The 14344-nt window shown below is 41.4% G+C and overlaps 1 protein-coding gene across 2 annotated transcripts in view; it reads left to right on the forward strand.

Moving 5' to 3' along the window:
* elp2 (elongator acetyltransferase complex subunit 2) overlaps positions 1–14344 on the forward strand; it is a 134506-nt gene that overhangs the window by 76685 nt on the left and 43477 nt on the right. For both annotated transcript variants that reach the window (XM_072253437.1, XM_072253438.1), the window contains exons 13-14: positions 1565–1756; positions 13146–13215. In XM_072253437.1, the coding sequence (XP_072109538.1) occupies positions 1565–1756; positions 13146–13215 (262 nt within the window). The remainder of the gene's footprint in view (positions 1–1564; positions 1757–13145; positions 13216–14344) is intronic.

A 14344-nucleotide genomic window follows, 5' to 3' on the forward strand; every position in this document is an offset into this window, starting at 1 on the left:
TTCTGGAGGAGGACTAGGTAAAAAAATTTGGGGTGAAGCATGACAGGAAGCTGGTTCCTCTCTTTGTCTTCTGCTTGGATTTCAACTCTATTGAGCAACCATTTCATATCACAGGGCTTGCACCAATGGTCAATTCTTCAGTCAGCTTGTCACAGAGACAACCACCACTGTCTTAAGTCAGCTGCTGCTGCGTGCACTTTTGCTGATTATTGATTTCTGGAAGAGGAAACTGGAGGTCCATGAACCAGTCCTCAAAGGGGATCAGTGATGGAGAAGGTCCACAACTTTAAATTCCTCAGTATTATTTTGAAGGATGTCCTGTGCCCAGCATGTGATTGCAATTCCGAAGGAAGCACAGGGGTGCCTCTACTTCCTTAGAAGTTTGTGAAGATTTGGCATGATATCTAAAAGCTTAGACAAACTTTGATAGATGTGTGGTGGAGAGTATATTAACTGGCTGCATTACAGCCTGCTGTAGAAACACCAATGCCCTTGAATGGAAAATCCTACAAAATGTAGTGGATACAGCCTAATCCATCATGGATGAAGCTCTTCCCACCATTGAGCACATCTACATGAGCGCTGTTGCAGGAAAACAGCATTCATCAAGGACCCCCGCCATTCAGGTCATGCTCTCTTCTCTCTGCTGGCACCAGGGAGAGGTACAGGAGTCTCAGGACGCACACCACCAAGTTCAGAAACACCTATTACCCCTGAACCATCAAATCTTGGGTCAGTGAGGATAACTTAAATCAATTTCATCACTGAACTGTTCCCACAGCCCACAAATTCATTTTCAAGGAGTCTTCATTTCATGTTCTTGATATATATTGCTTATTTATTTATTTGTTTGTTTGTTTGTTATCTTTCTTCTTTTGTATCCACAGAGTTTTTTGTCTGTTTCACGTTGGTTGTTTTCTGTCCTGTTGGGTCCAGTCTTTCGTTGATTTTGTTGTTTCATGGATTTATTGAGCATGCCCGCAAGAAAATGAATTTCAGGATGTTTATGTTGACATATACAGTGTATGTACTTCCACAATAAATTTACTTTCAACTTTGAAGTAAAGAGGGAATGAGGACAGACGTCTTTCTACACTGTGTGTTTTAAGTCGAAATCGAATTAACCTGTGCAGGAAATAATATAAAAATCAACTTGTGTACAGGAAGTGATGTTCATACAAAATGAACTGTGCCTTCTGAAGGTCAGAACAATTTACGTGTTTCACATGATAGCACAACAGAAATCGAAAATTTAAGAAAAGCTGAGGGATTTTATGAAAACTGTATTTGAGACTTGAGAATAATGTGAAAGACAGCAGGTACTGTAATTTGGAGAGAGAATTTCTAGTTGCAAAAGCATATGACTGAATGGGTTTTGACAGTGCACTAGAGGAAAAAAAGTAACAAGTGATTATGGTGTTCAAAGGAACCAGAAATGAATGTTTAAGGTGTTAGGCAATTGCATTTTCATTCACAGTGTTTAAGTATAATCTTGCCAATGCTGATGCAGTTTAGACTCAACTGATTGTTGGTATGCTGGCAATTTTATTATATTTTTATGCAGGTGACCTGGCATGAAATTGCACGACCACAAATACATGGATATGATATGCAGTGCATAACCATGATTGGTCGTTTTCAATTTGTCTCTGGTGCTGATGAGAAAGTGCTTCGAGTCTTCACTGCCACTAAAAATTTTATAGAAAACTTCAGTTCCATTACCTGCTCGCCACTTGAGGACATTCTTTCTGCAAAAGTAAGTACACTGAAATTGTAATTAATAGTTAAATAACTTAGTTGTTTTTTGGTCATAGAAGACGACCATTTGTGATTTTGGTTAAAATTTCTTAATCTAGAAGATTAGTTTGCATTCCTTGATTTTATTGTACAAATGTTATAATCTTCAGCATTTTTTTGTAGACTTATTCATGGTCATATTGAAATGTGCTTTTTATCTGTATACTTTGATCTGTTTCCTTATATTATGGAATATGGCTCTATAAAACAGACTTCTGGTTCCTTCAGATTTCTTGATCCTGTGGAATAAAACCTGCATTCGGTTTAATCTTCCTCATTGCCAAATTCATTTCTTTTACCAGATACTCTAAATCCTATGGAAAAGATTGTTGTCGAGTCAAGTTTATTGTCATATGCACAAATAGAGTGAGGTGCATTTACAATGAAAAACTTGCTTATAGCAGCATTGCAGGCACATAAGTTCAGACAACACGCAAAACATGTTATACAAGACCATGAAGAAAAAGACTGCAAAACGAAACCAGTGCAAAAACATGATTAGAAAGCAGTCCATGACAGTGCAAGGGATGGTTTGCAGTATTCTGTTGTTGAGCCAGTGATTATGATTGTGCAGGTTGGTTCGAGAACTTTATAATTGTCAGAGAGTAGATGTTCCTGTACCTGGTGCTGTGGGATTTCAGGCTTCTGTACCTCCTATCGTGGCCAGGATGCTGGGAATCCTTGACGATAGATGCCACCTTCTTGAGACATTGCCTCATGTAGATGCTTTCCTGGTGAGTGCTGTTCATTTCTTTACCAGGCTGTGTCCACAGGTCTCTGCAGCCTCTTCTGTTCCTGTGCCTTGGAATTACCATACCAGGCCATGATGCAACTAATCAGGATATTGCCTACAGGTGCATCTGTTGAAGTTTGTTAGAGTGTTTGGTGAGATGCCAAAATCTCCTCAAGCTTCTAAAAAGTAGTGGTGTTGATGCGGCTTCTTCAGGATTGCATCTATTATCGGTTTAGTTTGATCAGTTAGATTTACACATTCACCTCCTCTCTCCCCTCCTTTCAGGGCCCCAAACAGTCCTTCCAGTTGAGGCAACACTTTACCTGCGAATCGGCTGGGATTATCTATTGTGTCCGGTGCTCCCGATGCAGCCTCCTCTACATTAGTGAGCCCCTTTGTAAATGGGGGGGGGGGGGGGAACCGCTTTTTCATGCACCTCCTCTACATCTGCCAAAAGCAGAACTTCCTGGTGATGGCATGAATATCGATGTCTCCTTCTGGTTAAAAAAAATTCCCTCACACTCCCCTCTTCTTCTATTCCCCAATCTGGCCTTTTACCTCTTCTCACCTGCTTATCACTTCCCCGTTAGTTCCCTTCTCCCATTGTCCATTCTCCTGTCTTATCTGATTCCTTCTTCTCCTGCCCTTTATCTTTCCCAGCCACCTGGCTTCACCTATCACTTTCCAGCGAGCCTCCTACCAACCCCCCCCCCCACCCCATCTGTTTATTTTGGTGTCTTCCCCTTCCTTTTTAGTCCTGATGAAGGGTCTTGGCCTGAAATGTTAACTATTCATTTCCATAGATGCTTCCTGCCCTGCTGAGTTCCCCCAGAATTTTGTAGGTGTTGCTTATTGTACAACCCCTTTGCTTTATCCATTTATTTCAGATTCATTTATTTGCTACATGCACACAACCCTGGAACACCTAGGCAGCAAAGATGCATATATCAGGATGCTCTTCATTAATTATAGCTCGGGATTTAACACCATCATCCCCCCTAAACTAATCAATAAGCTCCAAGACCTGGGCCTCAATACCCCTCGTGCAATTGGATGCTGTATTTCCTCATGTAGACCCCAGTCAGTTCAGATTGGCAAAAACATTTTCTCCACAATCTCCATCAGCACAGGAGCACTCGGGTATGTACATTTAGCCCCCTGTTAACTTCAGTACGTCATCAAAAACCTTGGCAAACTTCTATAGATGTGTGGTGGAAACTGTGCTGACTGGCTGCATTACAGACTGATATGGGAACACTAGTGCCTTTCAGTGGAAAATCCTACAAAAGGTAGTGGATTTAGCCTAGTACATTGAACACATTTACATGAAACGTTACCGTAGAAAAGCAGCATGCATTTATCAAAAGTCCTTACCACCCAGGCCATGCTCTTTTCTCGCTGCTGCCATCAGGTAGAAGGTATAGGTGCCTCAGGACTTGCACCACCAGGTTCAAGAACAGTTACTACCCCTCAGCCATCAGGCTCTTGAACAAAAGGGGACATCTACACTCGTTTAGGACTCCTTTATCTTGTTATTTCATGCTTGTTGTTCATTGCTATTTAATTATTATCTGCATTTGCAGTTTAAGTTTACAGATCCTGTTTACAGTTTATATTCTATAGATTTGCTAAGTATGCCCACATAAAATGAATCTCAGGGTTGTATATGGTGACCTGTATATACTGTGATAATAAATTTTACCTTGAACTTTGAACGGTGAAATGTGTTATTGTCATTAACAACCTAAGGATGTGCTGAGGACAACCGGCAAGTGTCACCACACATTCTGTTGACAACATAGCACATCTGTAGTGTTCAGCAGAACAATGAAAGCAACATTAACAACACAAGAACTGCAAAAAAAAACAAAACAGCAGCAGCAAAATAAGTCCCTTTTCTCCCTCTCATCGACCCCCCCACTCCACAAACAGGCAGGCCTACAATCCTAGGACAGGCCACCTCCAGGCCTTCAGCTGCTAGTCCCTGGCCAGTACTCGAAGATTCAGAGACATCTTTCTGTCTGGCTGACCCAGGGGCCTCAATGTGGATTCTCTGACTTTGGTCTTTGACCTTCGGTATTTACTGCAGGACTTACTGGTCAGGGGACTTTGAATTCTGGGCCTTGAACTCCGCTTTTGCATGGCCTTCCAGCCCTGAGTCTTGCCGGCTGGTAGGGTTGGCCCTGGCTTGGACTCGTAGAGTTGTCCCTGGCTTGGACTCATAGGGTTGTCCCTGGCTTGGACTCGTAGGGTTGTCCCTGGCTTGGACTCATAGGGTTGTCCCTGGCTTGGACTCGTAGGGTTGTCCCTGGCTTAGACTCGTAGAGTTGCAGGCGTTGGGCCTCTGACATCCAGACTTGTCGAAATCAGGCCTCAACTTCAAAGCTCACTGACTTAAGTTTTCAGCTTTCAGGTTTTGACCCCAGGATCTGGTGATCATTGGACTTTGGGGTTGCATGGACCTCCACCTCAGGGTCTTGCTGATCTGGAGAGTCAGTTGCTCTCATGCTCCTGTCCGCACAGGGCTTCGGTCCTGGAGGTGGGGGGTGGGGGGAGTCATCTGCCCTCATCCACGGAGTCTACTGGACTTTGTCTCAGGGCCTGCCGACCCAGCATGGTGATCACTGGCCTTTGACTGTGGAGTGCTCTGATCTGGACTCTGACTCCTGCCCCTGACTCTTAAATCCCCATCACTGGTTCTTAAACTGTCCTCTAACTCCCCGTGCTGCCCCAAAACCATCCTTACAAACCTAAAAATCAACTGAGTCTGAACCACAACCTCAGCTTCCCTTCCACTGAGTCTGTGATCATCTTAAATTAACACTCGCTTCTTAATGCCATTGAAGTTTTTAACTCCACATGCTTTTTTATTGTAGTTTTTGATAACAGATTGGACCGAGAAGTTGCTTTTTTTCCCAGCATTTAACTGCAGGCTTGCTCATTCAGTGGGTGCCTCAGTACTGACACTGTTGGCAGCATGGGAGCTTTGAACTTAGCGGAGGAAAGTCAGTCATGTGACTGTTGGTGTGGTGGGAGGGGGCATTGGTGGTGGGTGGTGGTTAAGGACTGCAGCGCAGGAGGCAAAAGTAGAGGATATACACACATTGATCTTTGAAGAGCTGTATTTTCACATGCTCATGTTTTGGAAGGCCGTCATCACAAAACATACATGGCGTCCTATGGGATACCTCCAGTCACTCCCTTGAGTCTGGCCTGCTCTCCATGTTCAGCTATAGATGACAATGATTCTCAAATTCCTAGCCATTGAATTTTTTCCAAGTGACAACTTCAGGTTCTGTACTATATTCAATTTGCTGTTCACTGCAGCATAAGGCAAGTCAGCAAGGCATTCTACTTGCAAGGGAGTTACTTTGCCTTTCTTAATTTCCATGGAGACGAAGTGATACTGCCGACATTGTGACTTGCCAGCACTGCTGCCATTCCATCAATGCAGACAGGCACTGACTGAGCTCCTGACCACATAGACTCTGCCTTATGATCAGAGATGCAAGGGCCTATTGAAACAATTTTAAAAAGTGGAAAATGGAGGGAAAAGCTATTTAATAACATACATAAGTTGTATAAAGCAATTAAAATCAATAATTTTTAAAGTAAGGTAACAAAGACACAGCTTCACTTACCTTTTTGAGCATCTGTGATTGTGGTCTAATGAATGTTATGGCTAATGCACTAGGCATAACTTGAAGCCTAGGGTCCAGATATGGACTGTATCTCAGTACTTTATGTAATTCTCTTGAACTCATGGTAGCCAGTGCTGAGTGATGGTCAGATCTGGAATCCTTTGATTCGTAGTGTCCAGTATTCGTAGTAGCCATTTGATATGTAGCAATTTAAAGTAATGCACATAACTGAATATTCAACAGTTTGGTGCAGAATAGATAGAAATGGTAGGCTCACATTTCAGCTGGTGAGTTCTGTACTATTCAATGATGAAAACCCCTCATGAATTTCTACTTGCGATTCATTTTATCAGAATTAGGTTTAATATCACTGACATATGTTGTAAACTCAGCAGGTCGGGCAGCATCCGTGGAAACGATCAGTCGACGTTTCGGGCCGGAACCCTTCATCAGGACTGAAGAGGGAAGGGGCAGAGGCCCTATAAAGAAGGTGGGGAGAGGGTGGGAAGGAGAAGGCTGGTAGGTGCCAGGTGAAAAACCAGTAAGGGGTTGAGGGAGGGGAAGCAGGGAGGGAGGTAGTGTTCATGGGTTCAATGTCCATTTAGAAATCGGATGGCAGAGAGGAAGAAGTTCTTCTTGAATCGCTGTGTGTGTGCCTTCAGGCTTCTGTACCTCCTTCCTGGTGGTAACAATGAGAGGAAGGCACGTCCTGGGTGGTGGGGGTCCTTAATGATGGGCACCGCCTTCCTAAGGCATCTCTCCTTGGAATTGTCTTGGATACTACGAGGTTGAGTACCCATGATGGAACTAATTAATTTTACAAATTTCTGCGATTTACTTTGATCTTGTGCAGTAGGCCACACCCCCCACATAACACACAGTGATGCAGCCAGTCAGAATACTCTCCATGGTACCATGGTACATTTGTAGAGGTTTTTGAGTGTGTTAGTTGACAAACCAAATCTCCTCAACTCCTAATGAACTGTAGCCAGTGTCTTGCCTTCTTTATAGCTTTATCAATATGTTGCATCCAGGTTAAGTCCTCAGAGATATTGACAGTATCATTTGTCCATTTCAAGGCATACATTGGGAGACAACAGATGAATGGATTATAGGTAGAAGCACCTGGTTTTGCTCAGCTCACAGAAATTGGAAAGAATTTATGTGTCATAGCTGTCTGCAGAAATGATCACTTCTCACTAATGCAATCTCACCTATTTTTGTCTTATGTATTATGGACGATTTGTCAGAATGCATGGAGAGGAGTAGGTGTTTCATTTCACTACCTGGCCTTCCTCAGACTTCGCACTCTTTTGAAGGAGTCCCCACATTATCAGAATAAGAATTGTTAGTGTAGGCAAAACAAGGAATGATCATCGTGATATAGTGATCAGCTTCACAATGGAACGTGTGTGCTCTCATGGCTGTTGAAGTATTTCACCAGGTGGTCTGTTGCAGTGACGTTATAAGGGGAAACTTCACTTAGTTTTAAGAATCAGAATCAGTTTTATCATCACTGACATATGTCGTGAAATTTGTCATTTTGCGGCACTAAGACTTAAAATTGCTATAAGTTACAGAAATGAATAAGCACAAAAGAAGAGTAATGAGTTAGTGTTCATGGGCTGTTCAGAAACCTGATGGCAGAGGGGAAGAAGCTGTTCCTAAAATGTTGGGTGTTAGTCTCCTGGCTCCTGGCCCTCCTTCCCAATGGTCGTAATGAGGACATGTCTCAGATGGTGGTGGGGGGGGGGGGGGGGCCTCTTTTTAAAGAACAATACTGCCTTCTTGTGGCAGCACCTCTTGAAGATGTTCCTGATGGTGAGAAGGGCTTTGTCTTGTGATTCTGTGTATTGAAAGTTCCATAACAAGCAATTATGGCTTTATTTGCATGTGTTGACTTTGCATAATTGACCGTAATCACCTTTCTAAGTAAAATGTCACTGTCCCAAAGTAGCAACTGCCATAGCAGTGTGACTTACCTCTGTAATGTAAGCTGTGTTATTTGCCTGAACTAAGAAAACATTTGAATATTTCTTGAGTTTTGTGAATCACTTGTAAGACAGTGGTATCAAATAATGCATAAATGGAAAATGTTGTCTTTTGTCTCTTAAGTTATATTCCCAAGAATTTAAAATGTTAACAACATTGGAAGTCGGTTTTCATGTCCACATGCTACATTGAAGTATCCTCTTTGGGGTTGCTGGAGGTTTGCCTACCACCCCTCCCCTTCTCTCTGAGTTCACTTAGTGCACTAAATGTAAGAATCATCTCAATACTGTTGAAGGGGTCTTTTGGGACTGTTGGCTCTTGTGCTTGTGTGACGTATGTACCTGAGAGGCTGTAGTTCAAATTGAATTGGTGCTTTTGTGACTTCTGTGTACTCTGTTGCAGTGAAACTCAAGGCACATTGAGTGGACAGTGATATGTGAGTCAGACTGCAAACCCAGTGTTTCAGTTCCAGAGCAGGAGTTGAGCCAGTTGGCAGACAGGGCCCTGCTGTTTCCACTTTTCCCTGTGATGTCAGTTCTCAGCATAATCCATGCAGGATTCAGCTGTCAGTGAAGATGTGTGAGTGGAGAAAGTAAGCCTCCAATTTTGCAAAAAAGTGATGAGTTCCATTTTCCAAATCTCTGTTCTTGTACGAAACCAATCTGTGCTTTAGAGTTACCTCGCTGCTCATGCAAAAGAGCATCTGTTAATGTGCAGCATCACTCTGTTGTGGAAAAACAGCCCACTGCTTGAAAGAAGGCATCCCATTGCTGTTGATCAGTTCCTCCTCTGTGTTCATTGAACATTCAATCTGCTGACAGCAATTTGACTGTTGCTATATGGCAGACCTTGGCCCTCTACCTGAATTTAGGAAAGAGCATGTAAAGGTAGATAGACTTTGCATGGCCCCTATCTTTGCCTGCCTCTATCCTTTGAAACCTTGTAGTGTCTCTTGTGTCTCCCCCTCCCCCTTTCCCTCCCCCACCCCTCTCTCTCCCCCTCCCCTCTCCCTCCCCTCTCTCTCCCTCTCCCCTTTGTTCTAGCAGCCCTTCAACACCCTTAGTATGTATAACTTCTCTCTAGTTGCTATACACATGTACCTTTAAGAGATGTTGACTTTTTGTTACTCTTGAACACCAGTTTGCCCAGAGTTGTTCTGAATTGAGTGTAGGCTTCTTAAAAACTGCTCAGTAAATGTGTTAAACTTCTTTGTTAGTGTAACCACCTCTATCATGTTTCAAACAGGTCTTTGATCATTTTTTTTTCTTTGACAGGTTCTGATTTACCACTGGACCTAAATTCTGTTATGTTTTGATACACCAAAAATAGGTGCATCCAATTTCTGGCTTAGTATTTATTAATCACGAGACTGCAGGGATTCAAAGGAAATCCAGGAAAAATTAATTGCTTGAGAGAAAGTAAACGAGATGGCATGTTTGAAGAATTATGCTAGGGAGAAAGGATTTAATAATGTATCCTGTGAATTAGCAGTGGGGCTGTTAGAAATTTCTAATCCGCTTCAAAAACTTTGATTCTTCCACATGACACACATCTTTCATATTTACAGATAATACAGAGGCAGGAGAGACAGTTGTATGTGGGAGGCTGATTTGGGAAGTAGAAAGTAGGACAAATGTTAGTGGGCAGAATAATAGCATTGAAATTTGGCATGTAAAGTAATGCCTACTGATGGAAAAACAGAACTTAGATAGCCATGAGTGAAATTCAGACAGATTCAGGAGTCTCCCTAAACATCAGAACCAGTAACAGGTTTAATATCACTGACATATGTTGTCAAATTTGCTGTTTTGCAGCAGCAGTGCAATACATTAATAAACTATAAATTACAATAAGAAGAGGAAGTCGCCATACCTAAAATGTTGAGTGTGTGTCTTCAGGCTCCTGTACCTCCTCTGTACACAAAATACTCTGCAGATGCTGGGGTCAAAGCAACACTCACAACACGGTGGAGGAACTCAGCAGGTCAGGCAGCATCCGTGGAAACGTCAGGGTGAAGGGTTCCAGCCCGAAACATTGACTGATCGTTTCCACGGATGCTGCCCGACCTGCTGAGTTCCTCCAGTGTGTTGTGAGTGTTGCTCTGTACCTCCTCTATGATGGTAGTAGCAAGAAGAGAGCATGTCCTGGGTGATGGGGGTCCTTAATGATGGATGCCACCTTCTTTGAGACATCACCTTTTGAAGATATCCTCGTTGCTGGGGAGGCTAGTGCCCATTGCAGCTTGCTGGGTATGCACCTGCCTACAGCTTTTTCTGATCCTTTATCCCAGATGGTGGTGAAACCAGTTAGAATGCTCTTCATGGTACATCTATAGAACTTTGCTAGGGTCTTTGGTGACAAACTAAATCACCTCAAATACCTAATGAATTATAGCTGCTGACGTACCTTCTTTGTAATTACATCCGTATGCTTGGTATATTTCTCTGACCCATGAGCCTATTGGTGGAGCAAGTTAATCTTACAGTTATCCCCAGGCCTAAAACCTCCCAGTGGGCTCAGTTCAGCCTTCCCTTGAACATTTTGTGGAAGACTATTGTAGAATCCAGTTTTTTTTTCAGAAACCCATTGCACTGGACAACAAATTTTTTTGAAAATGTTGCTTCCCCAAATTTTTTCTTTGTTTATGATAGACCACTTGAAGCTGAACACAAATACAATTTCAGACTACTTGTATCACGGAGGAATTTGGAGAAATAAAAAAAAACTTTTATTGAAATATAATGCATTTAATTGCAAAGCAGTGCTGAGGTTTGCCAAAGTCCAACTAATCTAAAATGTTTTGTTGATGATTTTCATTTGTACTCGATGTCTGAGGCTTCTTGCTTAAGTGTTCAACAATAATCAACCAACGCTGGTGGATTCCAGTTGCTCTGATACTGTTTCTCCATGACTGCAATGTCCTGATGAAACCCTTCACCATACTAGTCGTTGACAGCACCAGGATTGGCAGGGAAGAAGTCTAAATGGGAATACAGAAAATGAATCTTTAGTGACATATTGCACTTAATGGTTTTGTATTCTTGAAGCATGCTGTCAACCAGCTGCATGTAGTTTGGTGCTCTGTAGTTGCCAAGAAAATTTTCAGCAACATCCTTGAATGCCTTCCATGCGATATTCTCCGGACCTACTAGAAGCTCTTCGAATTGCCATCATTGATGACCAACAAATATGCTTTCCTTAATCTTGGCATCAGTTATTCTGACTTGAATTATGAATTGAAATAAGAAATATAGGCGATTTCAAAAAATAGTGCATGATAGGGAAAGTTCATGGTGGTTTTCATAAACCGCAGCCCAAACTCCATAAGTAACACTCAGAAGTATTCAGGAAGCAAAATCTTTGTTGTTCAATGTAATCTTTCCTCAACTGAGGAATTTGTTTTTCTCAATTGAGGAAAACACACTGTGCTAAGTCATTTGTAACAATGTCATGATATTTATGCTCATAAGGGGTAAGGATATGTTTGGCCAATTTTCCACCAAGCCTGAATAAATTTACGAGTACCTCAATTTAATGCCACTTGTCAGTCAACTGATCATCTCTCTCTTTTAAGCAGAATAGATGTTATCCTTCTAAGAAATTTCATGGGAAATCCAAATTTCCCACTTATTCCATTGGTATCAAAAAACATTATTTGAGAATGAAAGGGGCTTTTTTAAATTGGAATTTTTTGTTTGAATGTTTTATGTTTTGTGCACTAAAAAGTGAGAATTGAAGCTTGCTCTGACCTGCCTGACTTCTATTTAATGGTTAGGATTTTGCATTATAGTAACCCGTTATATCTGACTGATTGATTATAGTACATCTGAATAGTTCATAGATTATCTGTGAAGCTTTAATTTCTGATAAGTCAGAAAGTGATTTGTTTAATTGAAATCTTACATCTTTTGTTATTCTGTAAATGATGATTATAATCAGTTTGTCTTAAATCATTGTGTAGGAAGGGAGCTATTCAATCCCTCTTGCCATTTTACTGTTGAAGACTGTAATTTTTCCCTATTCCAGTGCCCAGTTAACTGGTTTCTAGAATTGTTTCTGTTGTCCTACCCTGAAAATCTTGTTGGGTATTGATCACATTGTTCTTTGTGGGGATGCCTCCTAACATAAGCCTGAAGATTTCAATTGTACCTATACTGTAGTCATGTATTAAGAAAATAATATTCCATTTTTTCCATTTTTTTTTACTTGGGGAAATTTTAAACGGAATATGTCAGCAAACTTTTAAAATATTTCTAGTTAGAGATTGAATATAATCCATTGGTTGAGTTACTTACCTATGGGGTTAAAGTTCAGTTTCAGTTTTTAAGTCAGGTCGGATAAGTCAAAATTTATTGAAGTATTTTTTAAAAATGTGTTAATAAACTAATTAACAAGACAATGTGCATTCTCTACCTTCAGATAAGCAAAATACTGATCATCTTGTGAGATCTAATTTAAAAGCCAAACTTAGCTATTAGCTATAATGTGAGCTAAAATTATCAAGGATATATAACCAGAAAATGCTGGAAACATAGCAAGCTGGCTCTGACGAAGGATCTTGGACCTGAAACATGAACTGTTTCTCCTTCCACAGAGGCTGTCTAACCTGCTGAATATTTTTAACTTCTGTTTTTTATGCTAGCTGTAAATCCTGAAAACTGCCTGAGGGGTATTGGGTTTTCAAAGCAATTAAAGATGTGTGGGTAGGCCACTTTCAGTTTCCCCGGTGTGTAGGTGAGTGGAAAATCCGAGGAGGTTGAAAAGATAATGAGGAAAATTTTTTAGAAATTGTGATTTATGTAGGATTGATTGGTTTAAAATGGGTGGTTCATAATTGGTGTAGACTAAGTGGGCCAGAGGACCCATTACTGTGCTGTATCCTGGTGATTTTATGATTATCCTCCATTTATTTTACTTTGTAATACAATGTTGCATTCATTGTGAGAAATTGCTGACTTTTATCTCTGTGATTTTTGTTCCAGTTAGGTAATGAAATCCCTGAAGGTGCCAGTGTACCTGCTTTAGGCTTGTCAAACAAGGCGGTTTTTCAAGGTACTTTTAAGTATTCAATTTTTCTACTTTGAGCTATATGTTTCAATTGAATGTGTTTCTTTGTCGCTGAGTGTGTATTATGTTGGTGTTAGTTGGAGGGGGTGTGGTGGGAGGTCGTTAGGGCATCCTGATTTCAATGGTACAGTTTATTTGGAGTAGGTAAACTGAAGATATTGAATCAGCCTTGTTTTTTTATTTTACATTCATCGTATTTAATAAATTATGACATCATGGTTTTTTTCGTTTGCATGTATTTCATTAATCTCTGCCGCTTAGATTATGGGGCCCAATGGTGTACTTGTTTCAATGCAGCATAACGTGTGTCTGCTCATTTATGTTACATCAAAAGCTCTGTCAATACTTTCATGACACTGATTCTAAAGCTTCACTACTCTTTATACTTTCTAGATGGCTTTATAGTATCCTTACGTACCATGCTTTTTTTCCTCTTTAGTCTCAGCACTAGCCTCTATTGGCTCACAAAGCTCCAATACATCTTGTTAGCAAATGAGGTTTTGAATTAAATAGTTGGGGAAGACCTCTGGAAAGTGTGTCTAAGTTAAAGTATAATAATAGGCATCCGTTAGTCTCGTGAGACCATGGATTTATGCCTTGGAAGGTTTCCAGGGCGCAGGCCTGGGCAAGGTTGTATGGAAGACCAGCTGTTGCCCATGCTGCAAGTCTCCCCTCTCCACGCCACCGATGTTGTCCAAGGGAAGGGCACTAGGGCCGATACAGCTTGGCACCGGTGTCGTCGCAGAGCAATGTGTGGTTAAGTGCCTTGCTCAAGGAGACAACACACTGCCTCAGCTGGGGCTCGAACTAGCAACCTTCAAATCACTAGACCAATGCCTTAACTACTTGGCCACGCGCCAACGCAGTTAAAGTATAAGGGATGAAAGAATAATGCAGAGTAGCAAAATGGGTAGTGATCAGCAGGTCTATCAGGACCATGGACAGCATAGGATATTCCATTTTCAGAAGAGATATGCAAAATGGGAAAGGAGCAAAGGTCGCCCTGATAATAAAGAACAGGGTAAGGGTAGCAGAGGAAAAGTATCTTAACACACACGTACAAGAAGTAAAATCAATTTGGGTAGAAAATATGGATGGAAGTTGTCCATGACCC

The sequence above is a fragment of the Mobula birostris genome, chromosome 3, assembly GCF_030028105.1.
Source record: "Mobula birostris isolate sMobBir1 chromosome 3, sMobBir1.hap1, whole genome shotgun sequence".
In the NCBI taxonomy this organism is placed as follows: Eukaryota; Metazoa; Chordata; class Chondrichthyes; order Myliobatiformes; family Myliobatidae; genus Mobula; species Mobula birostris.